At 37.0% G+C, this 16,787-nt stretch overlaps 1 protein-coding gene and 1 pseudogene across 1 annotated transcript; both read right to left on the reverse strand.

Annotated features, from left to right (window-relative positions):
* Positions 1 to 1,755: 1,755 nt before the first annotated feature.
* LOC145118113 (lipoxygenase 2, chloroplastic-like) lies at positions 1,756 to 7,409 on the reverse strand. The gene is made up of 9 exons (XM_079054179.1): positions 7,148 to 7,409; positions 4,699 to 4,949; positions 4,357 to 4,597; positions 3,960 to 4,277; positions 3,783 to 3,868; positions 3,581 to 3,691; positions 3,107 to 3,408; positions 2,725 to 2,991; positions 1,756 to 2,610 (listed from the first exon to the last, which is right to left on the reverse strand). Exons 1-9 carry the CDS (start codon positions 7,407 to 7,409, stop codon positions 1,851 to 1,853), a joined length of 2,598 nt encoding a protein of 865 aa, XP_078910305.1. The 3' UTR covers positions 1,756 to 1,850.
* Positions 7,410 to 9,866: 2,457 nt separating this feature from the next.
* On the reverse strand, positions 9,867 to 12,732 carry LOC145153374 (lipoxygenase 2, chloroplastic-like; annotated as a pseudogene).
* Positions 12,733 to 16,787: the final 4,055 nt, after the last annotated feature.

The raw sequence follows: 16,787 nt of genomic DNA on the forward strand, positions 1-16,787 counted from the left end.
AATTCTTCCAACAACAATGACCACAACAACAATTCATTCGACCCTACTTCACTCAACCCCAATTCCAAGGTTTTCAACAACAAACTTCTCAACACTTCCAAACACAATCATCTCAAGTCCTATTATCTCAATCCCCAACTATGAACCTCGGCAACGATGATGAACGGGGTCCAAGAAAAACCACAACCATCTCGAAGAAGGCAACCAAAAGCAAAAGGGAAAAAGAAAACAGTGGCTTGGAACAAAAAAGAGGAAAAAGATTTAGCGAAAGCTTGGATTTTCATATCGTGTGACTCGAGAAGAGGCAATGCACAATCCGAAGAAAGTTTTTGAATCGTGTTTTGGATCACTTTCACACGCTACTTGGAAGGCAAACGGATCGTTCGTACGACGCGGTTAATGGAAAATGGCGTGATCTACGCGCGGCTTGCACAAAGTTTAATGACATATTTGAAAATCTAAAAAATATGCATAAAAGTGGTTGCAATGACTTCAACATTTTATCAACCGCGTGCTACCAATTCAAAGCTACCAACAATGGTAAACCTCTCGGTCACCAAAAAGCGTGAGAAGTTTGTCGTAACGGCACAAAATGGGTCCTTAATCTGGAGATGTCGCATTCGGACTCGACCACCGGCTCCAACAAAAGACCAAGAACTTCCGATTCGGATGCAGGTTTTGGGTTAGACCTCAATGATGGATTCGATGTTGCCGATGCAGAGGGTTCAGGAAGTCCAACTTCGTCGACCACCGGGAAGGGACAAAGCAAAACGGGCGGCGTCTTCAAGCGGAAAATCAATCGCAACTAGCGACGACGGGCTTGTGGAATCCATCAACGGAGGAAGATCGTTGCCAAAAAATCACTCTTAGGCTAAAGGGAGTGGTAACACTCCTAGCATCTTGCCATATCAGCTTTTTGAATGCCACGTCAAGTTTTTCTCTTAGCATCTAATATTTAGCATTTGATAGGGAGTGGTGGTGTGTTATTTTAATAAAGTTTAGTTTGAAAAAAAACTTAAAAAAAGAATAGATAAAAAGGAAACAACCAATCATAATTCACATAACTATTTTCTCTTTCCTCTCTCTTCTCGCCACCTCTTTGGCGAGACACTTCTGGCGAGTTTGCTAGCAAATGATAAGGAGTGGGTAAGACTTTACTAGCAAGGGAGGTGGCGAGGCTTAGCACCTCCCACTCCCTCAAGCCTTACCGATCTTCAAATCATAAACACAAAGCCCCAATCGAATCTCGACACGGAAAATCTAGCGATATTTCTCAAAATCCAACAACAAGTCCGCGATAAATATGGAAAGTAGGTTCTAATATTTATTTTTTACTTGGTATGTTTTATGTTTTTTTAAGTAATTTAGGATATATATATATATATATATATATATATATATATATATATATAAAGTATTTTAGTATTTAAATTTGTGTGTTTTAAAATTAATGTAATGTGTTTTAATTTAATGTTTGTTTTTATACGAATTATTTTTTTAATTCAATCTAATAATGTAAAAAAATAAATAAATAAATAACGTGGAGTGGTACTAATTTCCAAGGGCTAGCGGTTTGGTAATGAGTATGTAGTAGACCTATGTAACAACACTTTTTGAATGGGTTTGATACACCATTCCCCTTGGCCTAAGCCTCGTTAACGAATCATTAATCAAGACAAAGTGGATTATTCTTAGAACCAAGATTCTTTTATTTCAAATTTCGTACATTGCAACTACTCGTGTTGTTAACAACACTAGGGACAAGACAAACAAACACAACAACATACTTAGTAATCTTATTAATGTAGCATCGGTCATCTCGAAAAGCTTTATTGCATGAAATGAGTGAACTAGATGGAGATGCTGTTTGGAACACCTTCTCCGGTAGGACCAGGTGCCGAAGAAGGCTTGAGAAGCTTGTATGGAACCAACCCTGCACCACTTCGGTTTCTTAAATTGCGATTGGCATTATTTTTCTCTATGGTGCGTTCCATCTCATTAATCCTTTCACGAAACTCTTCATATGCGACCTTTATAGCTGGCTCCGCCTCAAATGGACCCTCTGCAGTTTTACCGATGTACTCCTCATCAGTGGCATGAGTCGATAAAACGTTTAGAACTGCCATGACTGTGGTAGCTTGCGATTTGGAAGGGAAGCATTTCAACAACGCAGCCTCAGGCCGGTCTAGGAATATCTGCCAGTCTTTATCTGTTGGGTCATCGTTAGGCATCTTGGTTCTAGCGATGGTTGGCCGGTTAGGGAAATAACCAGCATACTCGTATTGTCCGAAGTTCACAGCTGAATGTTGGCCAGAAGTAACCCATATGATAGTTGACACGATTCCAATCAAATCATCATGGGTTTTGAGTTGTGGCCACCATGGTTCATCTTTCTTATCGCCATGCCCAACTGTTCGAATCTCATGCCACCATGCTTGAAGCTCTTCATCAGATGCTACGAGACTTGCTTGTGGGTAGTAGTTGTTGACAAAAGACGTAACCCACTGTTTGATGGCATCCCAAAGGAGTAGACCGTCGTTTGCAAATGGATAGTCCTCGATTGTTAGTTTCAAACCATGTGGTTCAGTAGGATCTTTAACAACCATACCCCTGTAAGATACAAAATATATAAAATAATTAACCAGCTATATATAGAGATGCGTGCCATACAAAAAGTGGAAAACCATAGTCGTCAAATTGCAAAGTTGCATAAATTAAGGGCACCTGCTTATCAAGTCAGCTGGAAGTGCCTCGTGATCAAAACGCCACAACTGATCATAGACGTCAGAGGAAAGGTGCATACAATATTTTCCAGGAGAGAATGTCGACTCTATAACACCACCGGCATTAATGAGAGATTGTCGAGCTAGGGCGTTGATCTTCAGGGTGTAACGAAAATGAGGGTGGAGTAGTCGTGCAATAGGATGCATTGTGCTAAGATTACGGTGGGAGGCAATGATGTAAGGCTCAGTTGCACAGTGAGTTCTTAGCCTGCATCGCCAAATCAAATCATGATAAGCTCACCTATGAATTAATGAGATCTAGGGAAAAACACACAAACGTGTGTAATTAAAGTATTATGAGTAAACAGGAACCGATACATTACCAATGGCTAACAAGCTGGTGAATACCGGAATCATGAGAAAGGACATGAGCTTTAGCTATCTTCCATAGCCAAGAACCAGTGGCACCCAAAGAAGGTGTGTACACATGCTTCCACTGTGGTTGCCATTCTGAAGACGGTCGAGTCAACTCTATGGCAACTGGGGTCAACGTTCCAGCAGGAGTAAGGAACATTAAAGTCCTTGAACCATATAGAGTTATCCCATCAATATCTCTTGTTCTATTTACGTATGGCAATAGTAGATCATGGTAATCCAACACGAACAATTTCTTTTGTTCCAAAGCCTGAAAAAACATGATTGATTTTCAAATTTACTACAACTTCACAATCGTAATAGCATCTCTAGTCTATAACATGACAATTATATATCATAATTAATGGTGTACGTAGTATTTGGTGTATTAAAAAGATATGAAGTTTCCATAAAGTAATTATCGGCCTTCTGTTTTTCATTACCTCCTCGAAAGTCATGAAACCTCCAATCACTCGCTCAACAATCTCCTTGGTGATTGCTGATTCAGGTGGCCCGTAAACTTTAGGGTCCAATTTACTCATCAATGGCCATTCCTGCACACACACACACAGTCACCTTATGATTTTTCATTAATTATATAACTATGTGTTGGAAAACACTCTTAATTTGTTGTGATATATATACCGTAACCAACTGTATGCTGCAAGGATTGACACCAGCAAGCATTTGTCGACTGAATTCATCATCACGGAGCCAAAAGAACGTGTCCCCTGCAATGTATAGAAAACCTTTGTAAGAAGCTGATCACAAACAACTTAATTAAAAAGAGTAAGTATAATGCATGTTTATATGCGAGCTTACTCTGGATAGTTTCAGGTGGATCAAACTTGATAAGGTCATCCACGGTGTCAACAACCTCATGGATAATTCTAGGCAAAACACTTGCAACATGTTTATCAGTACCATTAATAACAACTCCTTCGTCAAAAAGCGACTCTATATCCTGGAATAAACGAAAGTCTTCGTCTTTTCCTGTAAAAGCGGTGCCTAGACGGGGTATAACACCAATGAGCAAGTTATACAAAGTCCTCGCTCCAAATGATACCGACTTTATCTCTGAAAAATCTTCATCGATTGGTACATAAAACGGGTCTGAAGATCTTGTCTCCGTCAGCGGATCTGTTATTCAACATGTTTGAATTGTAAACAACCATCTTAGATATATCATTTAATGGGTTTGTTAGTTATATGTACGTACCTTTAGAGGACATTTTCCGACCAGTACGGCAGCGCCTAGGGTAAGGAAATTTCTTGCCACCGAGCACCGGCCGTGCAAGATCTGAGCTCTTATTGTCGGGATCTCCAAGGTCGTTGTATACATCATAATCGTAAATCCTCTCGAAATCTTTACGCTCTCCTTGGCCATCGCCTCGAATGAACTCCAAATCTTTCTTTCTCAGCGACCTGAGGGCACTTGGCGTTTTCGATGGCAGGTAACACTGTACAAATTACAAATAGATTAAGGGATATTAATGGCTGCCATATATACACCATTACGATCTACTAGTAAACAGAAACATGTTATATATGTAAATTAAACCTTGTCAGCGAAGAAGATCCTCCTTTGGTCGTTATCATAACTGGAATGAACCCATGAATTACATGTGAAGGTAACTTTTTTAGGTTTGTCGACTTTAATTTTCTGTATATATATCTTGTTGCGGTAGTCATTCTCAACCAGCACAGCTCCGATCTCCCCAAAATCATCATCGACGTCAAACTCGAAGGTGTATTGCCCACCTAAGTGATCATAGGGTGCTTTCACTGTCATCCTCTTCGGCTTACCTTGGGCTGTATCAAAATCAACTCCAATTTTTATACCATATTATGCGCGTGTATATATATATATATATATATATATATATATATAATTATATATATATATATATATATATATATATATATATATATATATATATATATATATATATATATATATATATATGGGAAAAGGGAATATACATTACAGCCCCACCTAAGCTTATGTACTAAACTTCTTGAAAATACATTGTTTTACTATATAAAGATTACGGTTAATGGATTCACGATTAATACTTGAAGATGTAAATTCAAGATCGACACAATAGGGTTTAGGGTTTAGGGTTTAGATTTAGGGTTTAGGGTTAGGGTTTAGGGTTTAGGGTTTAGGGTTTAGATTTAGGGTTTAGTGTTTTGGTTTAGGGTTTAGGGTTTAGATTTAGGGTTTAGGGTTTAGGTTTAGGGTTTAGGGTTTAAATTTAGGGTTTAGGGTTTAGGTTTAGGGTTTAGTAATGTTCACTTGGGTGAAGTAATAAACGATAATTGAGGAAAGAAAACAGAGATGGTAAAATGATAATGAAATAATGAAATGTTGTGGAGGATGATATATTTACCAAGTGAAACCAAACCGGGTATATTTAGCATGTTAAAACGACATATTTTAGAAGTTTAATACCTAAGCTTAGGTGGGGTTGTAATGTATATTCCCTATATATATATATATATATATATATATATATATATATATATATATATATATATACACACACACACCTCACACTGCTGAAGTCCCGTAGACACAATCCCACACTGCTGAAGTCCCGCAGACTCAACCCCAGCTGTTGGATGACAGATTCTCGAACTGTCAATATCAAACATCACCCAATTAAGAATTGGGTTCCACTACATAATCATAAGTACGTACTTGGGTCATTACTACATTACCCCATGCTTGGCTTTATTCAAGCCCAAGGCCCAATCCATAGGCCCAAAAGTCAACTATGAGTCAAAGCCCATCATATGGCCCAATTTTCCAAATTGGGCCCAAACCGTTACAAGGTCTTACCATAAGGCCCAACCATTTAGTCCAGTCCAACATTCAACATTCTAATGGCCCAATATCACATAACCATTAAGGCCCAACTATGGCCCATCTATGGCCTAATTTTCCAAATTGGGCTCAAACCCTCATATGGGCCTTACCCTAAGCCCATCAACATATTCTAGTCCATATGATTATTCTTGGATGGCCCATTAGTAATCTAATCATCAAGGCCCAACTGAAAGGCCCAATAATAAACCCAAGTGAAATTAGGGTTTCACATAAAATGACGATTAGGGTTAAGTTTCCTACTTAACCCATTAAGGACTTAACCCACTAAGGACTTAATCCATTAAGTCCAATGTTGACTTAGGTTGATTGCAAATGATTATTAATTAATATTCTGAGTTCATTAATTAATCCCGATGCGATCCCGATAAACCCCAAATTAAGGTTTCATGGCATTAGGGTTTTCCAAACCCTTATTAGGGTTTCCAACCCATCTTAGCCCAATAGGACCATTAGCTAAGTCTTTAGATCCATTAGGGTCCATTAAGCCCATTAGACGCATGTTTGGGCTTTAATGTCAATTAGGGCTTCATTGGGCCCATTAGGGTTTATGTCCCTTGTCCAAACATCACCAACGAGTCACCATACAACGAGGCACACCGCCACCCGACACGACGGCCGGTGGCGGCAGCCACCACCCTAAGGTGGTAGTTTTTAATTTCTTTTATTATCTCAATTTCTAATTACATCTTACAAAAAAATAATCAATTAACACATACACACCCACTAAGCTAATCACACACACACAACCACCTAATGGTGGTCGGCGGTGGCGCATGGCGGTAGCCACCACCTCACGGTGGTGGCGGTGACTTCCCTTCAGATTTTGACCAAGGGTTTCACACCCACACACTACGACACACACACAAAGCCCCGAAACAGTTACACCACCACCCACCTAGAGGTTCACGGTGGTGGCAGCGATAGACACGTCGTCGGCAGCAACACAAGAGAACAACAGCAACGGCGACAGTACGGCGAAGCAAACCGCGACAACAGCAGCAACGGAAGGAGGAGGCGCCTGCTCGTGTCCTCCTCGAGGATTTGAAATAGCAACGCTGCTGGGAGGCCGACGGCACACTCCGGCAGCAACGTTATTGGCTGGGAACGGCAGCAATACCTGCCCCGACATCGGACTTCAACTGCCTCGGTTCCTCCGGCGACAACTCGTGGAGGCATAGAACCTGAGATAGTGGCAGCGGCAGGTTCGTTATGGCGGCTTCGGTGGTCGACGGCTCAATAGTGGTAGTGCGGCGCCGGGAGGTGAAGAAGTAGGAGTGGCAGCCGGTGAGTGGGCATAAGGAGGGTGACGGCTCATAGCTTCCCTTAGGTTTAGGGTTAGTGTGGGTTATATACCCGTGCCCTAGGAAGGTTAATGCCATAATGGCAGAAATAGTCCCTCCCTTCCAAAATTATTTTCAAACTAACCCAAATTTTACCATTTGAACCCCACCATCTAAAATCCATTACAAATTAGGTCTGAGTGATCAAGTTTCAGCCATGTTGACATTATTAGTCCCTCCTCCTCACATTCTTTCCAACTCAAGTTCCAATAAGTACCACGGAGCCCCTGTCTTCATAAATATTTATAAAATGAGTCCCGAACTCACACTTTTAACCCCCGGCTTCTAAAAATGTGGCAATTAACTATTCGAACCAAACACCCTGAATATATAATTATTTATTTTAGGCTACCATTCGTTCATTAATTTATTTATTTAACTAATAAATAAACGGGTGTTACACTAATATTGCCTATAATGGAAAAATAAAAATAAAGTTACCAAACTCTAGCTCCATATCTTATTTTGAATTTGAATTTCACACAACATTTCCTGACTGTAAGAAGTAGGTATACTATACGTACAATCAAGGTCTTTAGAAACGGACTCGAGCAACACGGACGTCCATAGGAAACTAGCAGCATCGTCAAGAAGGCGGCTAGGTGTTAGACTGAAGAGGTAGGTTGATTTGGTGTGGATGACACAGAAGGGAGCAAAAGTCAACTAGTCAACTTTTTTATTTTTATTTTGTATCCCTCAAAATTTGATGAATGGTTTCCTAAAACACGCGTCCCTAATGAGGTTAGTCTTATAAACTGAAACCATACAACTTAATTAAGACGCGTCTAGTTAATTATTGGTTTCATTGCTATATTTTTTTTTTTGGTGTTTATTTGGTGGGGGTTCCAATCACTTGCTATTGCACAACCCTACACACCATCATTGTTTGAGCTTGAGTTTGAGTGACTAAGTAACGAGTCATTAATTAAGATTAATTGAATAATTCTTAATTAGAACCAAGATTCTTTTATTTCAAATTAGGTACATTCCAACTACTCGTGTTGGTAACAACAACACTATATCTTGTTAAGGACAAGTGTTAGGTGCATTTCATGTACCCATTTTGTAGCTTTATTTCATAAAAGTACATTGCATATAGGCTTAAACTCATGCATTTTACATGTTTTTCGGGATTTTTCATGAGGCAATTTCATTCAAATACTTTTGTGATATTTCAGGGACTTTTGGAGGTAGGATATTGTTGGAGGAGGTAAATAAAAGTTGCGGACAAAATTTCAGGACTTGCGGAGCACCGAGGAGCAAGATATCAAAAAAATGAAGATTTTGGCTTTACAGAGATTTACACGGCCGTGTAAATGCAAGCCTTGCATTTACGCGGGCCGTGTAAACGTAGATTTCTGCACAGTATATTTTTGCGTTTACGCGGGCCGTGTAAATGACAGTGTTAATTTACGCGGGCCGTGTAAACGTAAATGCGGGTTTTAAAGCAGTTTTTCACCATTTTTAAAGGGGGGAACCGACTTTTTACTTTGGGGGGTCGACTTTTGGAGTAGAGAAGGCGATTTTCTTGAGGATTTTGAAGTTGATTAACACTTGGGAACATTTGATTTCATTTTGTAAGAACTTTAATTTCATTTTCTAGATTTGTGATCTTGTTCTAGTCATGAGTGGCTAGAACCCTAGATTCTCCAACTTTATGTCTTGACTTCTAGTTGTGATTTCAATCATATGACTTGATGTTTTCTTTTAATTTTCTATCTAGTGAATTTGATTTTGTTTCAATCGAATGTTTGATTCTAATTGTGATTCTTATTGGCCATTTGAATTAGGGTTAGATCATTCAAGTTATCTAATTGCAAAATCTGTAATTGTTTTGTAAATTGGACTAGGTAAGAAGCACTAAACTGATTTCTATTGAATGAATTTAGTGTAAATCTTATTCACACATTCTTATGCTCCCGAGCTTATGAGGAGTATTGAGTGTTGTTGGGAACATTCACATAAAGTTTAATGCAATCTTTCAACCTAATTCTAAGAGTTTGTTTAGATTAGATTGGTAAGGTTAGGATTAATCAAAGAGCTTGTTTTGGTTAATTATTGTGGTGAATGGGAAGTGTTAGAGCTTGTTAACACTTTCAAGTACCAACTTAGATAGAATTAAACAAATATCTTGTCATCCATGGAATCACATTTCTAATTTGTCTTGCATAGAGTTGGAGTACTTACAAATCTTGAACTTATTTCACTTAATCAATCATTTACTTATTGCTTTATTCTATAGTTTAAATCATTGCTTATAAATTCCCCCCATTCTGTGACCATTTTTGTACCTTACGCAAAAAGGTATAAACACTTGTCCCGTGTCTCTGTGGATCGACCCTACTTACCTTGTACTACGTTTTTAGTGCAGAGTAGTAGTGTTTAAGGAGTCATTTGTACCCTTTATTTGTTGGGTTTGACACGCCTAACAAATTGGCGCCGTTGCCGGGGAAAGATTTTTAGAAACCCAACAAATAAAGGGTACAAATGACTAAACTAGATGGAGATGCTGTTTGGAACACCTTCTCCGGTAGGACTAGGTGCCGAAGAAGGCTTGAGAAGCTTGTATGGAACCAACCCTGCACCACTTCGGTTTCTTAAATTGCGATTGGCATTATTTTTCTCTATGGTGCGTTCCATCTCATTAATCCTTTCACGAAACTCTTCATATGCGACCTTTATAGCTGGCTCCGCCTCAAATGGACCCTCTGCAGTTTTACCGATGTACTCCTCATCAGTGGCATGAGTCGATAAAACGTTTAGAACTGCCATGACTGTGGTAGCTTGCGATTTGGAAGGGAAGCATTTCAACAACGCAGCCTCAGACCGGTCTAGGAATATCTACCAGTCTTTATCTGTTGGGTCATCGTTAGGCATCTTGGTTCTAGCGATGGTTGGCCGGTTAGGGAAATAACCAGCATACTCGTATTGTCCGAAGTTCACAGCTGAATGTTGGCCAGAAGTAACCCATATGATAGTTGACACGATTCCAATCAAATCATCATGGGTTTTGAGTTGTGGCCACCATGGTTCATCTTTCTTATCGCCATGCCCAACTGTTCGAATCTCATGCCACCATGCTTGAAGCTCTTCATCAGATGCTACGAGACTTGCTTGTGGGTAGTAGTTGTTGACAAAAGACGTAACCCACTGTTTGATGGCATCCCAAAGGAGTAGACCGTCGTTTGCAAATGGATAGTCCTCGATTGTTAGTTTCAAACCATGTGGTTCAGTAGGATCTTTAACAGCCATACCCCTGTAAGATACAAAATATATAAAATAATTAACCAGCTATATATAGAGATGCGTGCCATACAAAAAGTGGAAAACCATAGTCGTCAAATTGCAAAGTTGCATAAATTAAGGGCACCTGCTTATCAAGTCAGCTGGAAGTGCCTCGTGATCAAAACGCCACAACTGATCATAGACGTCAGAGGAAAGGTGCATACAATATTTTCCAGGAGAGAATGTCGACTCTATAACACCACCGGCATTAATGAGAGATTGTCGAGCTAGGGCGTTGATCTTCAGGGTGTAACGAAAATGAGGGTGGAGTAGTCGTGCAATAGGATGCATTGTGCTAAGATTACGGTGGGAGGCAATGATGTAAGGCTCAGTTGCACAGTGAGTTCTTAGCCTGCATCGCCAAATCAAATCATGATAAGCTCACCTATGAATTAATGAGATCTAGGGAAAAACACACAAACGTGTGTAATTAAAGTATTATGAGTAAACAGGAACCGATACATTACCAATGGCTAACAAGCTGGTGAATACCGGAATCATGAGAAAGGACATGAGCTTTAGCTATCTTCCATAGCCAAGAACCAGTGGCACCCAAAGAAGGTGTGTACACATGCTTCCACTGTGGTTGCCATTCTGAAGACGGTCGAGTCAACTCTATGGCAACTGGGGTCAACGTTCCAGCAGGAGTAAGGAACATTAAAGTCCTTGAACCATATAGAGTTATCCCATCAATATCTCTTGTTCTATTTACGTATGGCAATAGTAGATCATGGTAATCCAACACGAACAATTTCTTTTGTTCCAAAGCCTGGAAAAACATGATTGATTTTCAAATTTACTACAACTTCACAATCGTAATAGCATCTCTAGTCTATAACATGACAATTATATATCATAATTAATGGTGTACGTAGTATTTGGTGTATTAAAAAGATATGAAGTTTCCATAAAGTAATTATCGGCCTTCTGTTTTTCATTACCTCCTCGAAAGTCATGAAACCTCCAATCACTCGCTCAACAATCTCCTTGGTGATTGCTGATTCAGGTGGCCCGTAAACTTTAGGGTCCAATTTACTCATCAATGGCCATTCCTGCACACACACACACAGTCACCTTATGATTTTTCATTAATTATATAACTATGTGTTGGAAAACACTCTTAATTTGTTGTGATATATATACCGTAACCAACTGTATGCTGCAAGGATTGACACCAGCAAGCATTTGTCGACTGAATTCATCATCACGGAGCCAAAAGAACGTGTCCCCTGCAATGTATAGAAAACCTTTGTAAGAAGCTGATCACAAACAACTTAATTAAAAAGAGTAAGTATAATGCATGTTTATATGCGAGCTTACTCTGGATAGTTTCAGGTGGATCAAACTTGATAAGGTCATCCACGGTGTCAACAACCTCATGGATAATTCTAGGCAAAACACTTGCAACATGTTTATCAGTACCATTAATAACAACTCCTTCGTCAAAAAGCGACTCTATATCCTGGAATAAACGAAAGTCTTCGTCTTTTCCTGTAAAAGCGGTGCCTAGACGGGGTATAACACCAATGAGCAAGTTATACAAAGTCCTCGCTCCAAATGATACCGACTTTATCTCTGAAAAATCTTCATCGATTGGTACATAAAACGGGTCTGAAGATCTTGTCTCCGTCAGCGGATCTGTTATTCAACATGTTTGAATTGTAAACAACCATCTTAGATATATCATTTAATGGGTTTGTTAGTTATATGTACGTACCTTTAGAGGACATTTTCCGACCAGTACGGCAGCGCCTAGGGTAAGGAAATTTCTTGCCACCGAGCACCGGCCGTGCAAGATCTGAGCTCTTATTGTCGGGATCTCCAAGGTCGTTGTATACATCATAATCGTAAATCCTCTCGAAATCTTTACGCTCTCCTTGGCCATCGCCTCGAATGAACTCCAAATCTTTCTTTCTCAGCGACCTGAGGGCACTTGGCGTTTTCGATGGCAGGTAACACTGTACAAATTACAAATAGATTAAGGGATATTAATGGCTGCCATATATACACCATTGCGATCTACTAGTAAACAGAAACATGTTATATATGTAAATTAAACCTTGTCAGCGAAGAAGATCCTCCTTTGGTCGTTATCATAACTGGAATGAACATGTGAAGGTAACTTTTTTAGGTTTGTCGACTTTAATTTTCTGTATATATATCTTGTTGCGGTAGTCATTCTCAACCAGCACAGCTCCGATCTCCCCAAAATCATCATCGACGTCAAACTCGAAGGTGTATTGCCCACCTAAGTGATCATAGGGTGCTTTCACTGTCATCCTCTTCGGCTTACCTTGGGCTGTATCAAAATCAACTCCAATTTTTATACCATATTATGCGCGTGTATATATATATATATATATATATATATATATATATATATATGGGAAAAGGGAATATACATTACAGCCCCACCTAAGCTTATGTACTAAACCTCTTGAAAATACATTGTTTTACTATATAAAGATTACGGTTAATGGATTCACGATTAATACTTCAAAATGTAAATTCAAGATCGATACAATAGGGTTTAGGGTTTAGGGTTTAGATTTAGGGTTTAGGGTTTAGGGTTTAGGGTTTAGGTTTAGGGTTTAGGGTTTAGGGTTTAGGGTTTAGATTTAGGGTTTAGTGTTTTGGTTTAGGGTTTAGGGTTTAGATTTAGGGTTTAGGGTGTAGGTTTAGGGTTTAGGGTTTAAATTTAGGGTTTAGGGTTTAGGTTTAGGGTTTAGTAATGTTCACTTGGGTGAAGTAATAAACGATAATTGAGGAAAGAAAACAGAGATGGTAAAACGATAATGAAATAATGAAATGTTGTGGAGGATGATATATTTACCAAGTGAAACCAAACCGGGTATATTTAGCATGTTAAAACGACATATTTTAGAAGTTTAATACCTAAGCTTAGGTGGGGTTGTAATGTATATTCCCTATCCCCTATATATATATATATATATATATATATATATATATATATATATATATACACACACACACACACACGTAAGATAAGGTATACAGTATTTGATTAAAGCTTAGTATATAGTTCATTTAAAAAAATATGAAAATTCTAAACATTTGAAAAAGTTTGAATTTATAAGAAAAATTAGAAAAATATTGAATTATTAAATTAAAGTGTTTTTTTCTCTTTTAAATTTAAATAAATAATTTAGATAAATAAACAAAGGAAACTAATGAACTTTTAGTTTAAAAATGTTAAAATTAGAAGGAAAATCAATTATTGAAATTGATATGCATTTATTATTACATTTATTGGAATTATTATATTTAAATATTATGTAGAGTTTAATAAAATAGGAAAAACCACAAAATGCCATGTGAAAAAAATTTAATTGAAAATAAACACATTATTACATGTGGCCAAATCAATGAGAATGTGACACGTGACAAAACAAATTATTTATTAGAGTAAGATTAAAAAAAACGACTTTACGTTTTTTCTCATAAATATTTTATGGTGACATTGACATAGTTACCATGTTATATTTATAAATTTGATGCAGTAATGCTAAAAGCACATAATTTTTATTTCATAAGCCCTCATCACAAAAAGTGAGTTGTAATGGACCTATTAAGTGTAGGACATTTGTTATGGATTTCGGAAATTTAAGTGCATGATGTTAGTGAATTATATTGTGTATTTTTATGCTTTGTATTCTCGGCCCACATATATAATCCGGCCCAAAGTTTGTATATAAGTTTACTATATGTTGCCTGTTAACGAGAGGATGATCTTTGCATGTTTTTAGAGGCAATCCTTCGCTAAATTATCTATCTCTTCCTTTTAACCACGACTCGTCTTATGATATTTGATGTCCGGGGCAAAACAAAAACAAAAGGCCCCCTTCAAATTACCAAAATTTATATAATAATTAAATCTAAGTTAATTTTTTTCGAAGAATCTTGGTAATAGACAAACTAATGATCATAAATAAAAATATTTAGTGATTTATTACAAAAGATTGTTAATATACAAAATTATATGTAAATAACTTCAAATGAATTTTAAAGAAAATAATTAGAAAAATGTCAAAATCAATACTATTACGTAACATTCAAATAAAATCAAACATATAAACCATCTAGCCTACTATGTGTTATTATTTTTTATTGTTTATTGGATATAACTTTAATATAAATTATAAATGAAATCAAAGTAAAAAATAGGAAGAAAAAACAGAAGCAATTGAGAAAAAGGATAACCGAACATATTAAAAAAAAGGATTAAGTAAGTGGTAAAAACTAAAAAGGCTGCTACTCCAAGGAATCGAATACGCGTGCCTAATCAAATGAAAAGATGATCTTACCAAGTCAGCTATAGTCAATTTCACATTATAAGCAGGCAGAATTTAATATTATAAAATACCTACTCATATAAATTTGGGGCCCTCAAGTTGATATGGGCCCTGGGCAGTGGCCCAGCTTGCCCTCCTCTTTAACCGGGCCTGAAAATTCATATAAAATTATGAACATTAAAACGTACATTCTACTCACCGTCGACAATCAATCTCTCACACACACACACACACACACACACACACACACATATATATATATATATATATATATATATATATATATATATATATATATATATATATATATATATATATATATGGGAAAAATTAATATGTGGCTGTTATGTACCTAAACTTAGATATAGAATCTTTTAAACGACTTAGTTTTAAACAAAACAAATCCAATTTCATTTTCTCTTAATTTTGTAGTAATATAATACCATTGAATTGAGTTAAATTATGGAATGAAAAAGATCATATATGTATCTTTTTTTTTTGCAAAAAAAATCATTGAAGTTTATAGGAAAAGTAAAAAACCAATATTTTTTAATGAATATAACTCAAACATTTTGTCATTCAATTGAAAAACTATATCCAATGATTTGTGAAAACCTTGATTGAGTTATTGCATGTTATTCTTTTATCTTTTGTTCTATTAGTTTTAATTTAAAATTTAGTATGATTGATTAAATGGTCATTATTTTTAGTGTTTTAAGTTCTTAGACATAATGAAAAAAAAAAACATAAATTTGATCGGTAATGTAGCAAGTCACGTGATTAAGGAATAATAGTAAGTGAGATATCATGATTAGTTTTTCATATATAGATCAAAACTACATATTTTGTAGGGTTCTACTTATAAGCTTAGGTACATAATACCCACATATTCCCTAAGCCCTATATATATATATATATATATATATATATATATATATATATATATATATATATATATATATATATATATATATATATATATATATATATATATATATATATATATATATAACACTTTATCTTCATTTTACACTTCTACAAAAAAATTTCTTCTACTTTCTTTATATTTTCTTCAAAAAATGGACTCAAACCAAAATACCCCACCCACTCCAAACACTCCAAATGATTATTAAACATACATGCAATTGTTGAACACTCCACTCCACCAACAACCTTTATTCACTAACCTTCCATACAGCCCATAATTCTTCCAACAACAATGACCACAACAACAATTCATTCGACCCTACTTCACTCAACCCCAATTCCAAGGTTTTCAACAACAAACTTCTCAACACTTCCAAACACAATCATCTCAAGTCCTATTATCTCAATCCCCAACTATGAACCTCGGCAACGATGATGAACGGGGTCCAAGAAAAACCACAACCATCTCGAAGAAGGCAACCAAAAGCAAAAGGGAAAAAGAAAACAGTGGCTTGGAACAAAAAAGAGGAAAAAGATTTAGCGAAAGCTTGGATTTTCATATCGTGTGACTCGAGAAGAGGCAATGCGCAATCCGAAGAAAGTTTTTGAATCGTGTTTTGGATCACTTTCACACGCTACTTGGAAGGCAAACGGATCGTTCGTACGACGCGGTTAATGGAAAATGGCGTGATCTACGCGCGGCTTGCACAAAGTTTAATGACATATTTGAAAATCTAAAAAATATGCATAAAAGTGGTTGCAATGACTTCAACATTTTATCAACCGCGTGCTACCAATTCAAAGTTACCAACAATGGTAAACCTCTCGGTCACCAAAAAGCGTGAGAAGTTTGTCGTAACGGCACAAAATGGGTCCTTAATCTGGAGATGTC

Source organism: Lactuca virosa, chromosome 1, assembly GCF_052849685.1.
Source record: "Lactuca virosa cultivar CGN04683 chromosome 1, Lactuca_virosa_CGN04683_v6, whole genome shotgun sequence".
Taxonomy (NCBI): Eukaryota; Viridiplantae; Streptophyta; class Magnoliopsida; order Asterales; family Asteraceae; genus Lactuca; species Lactuca virosa.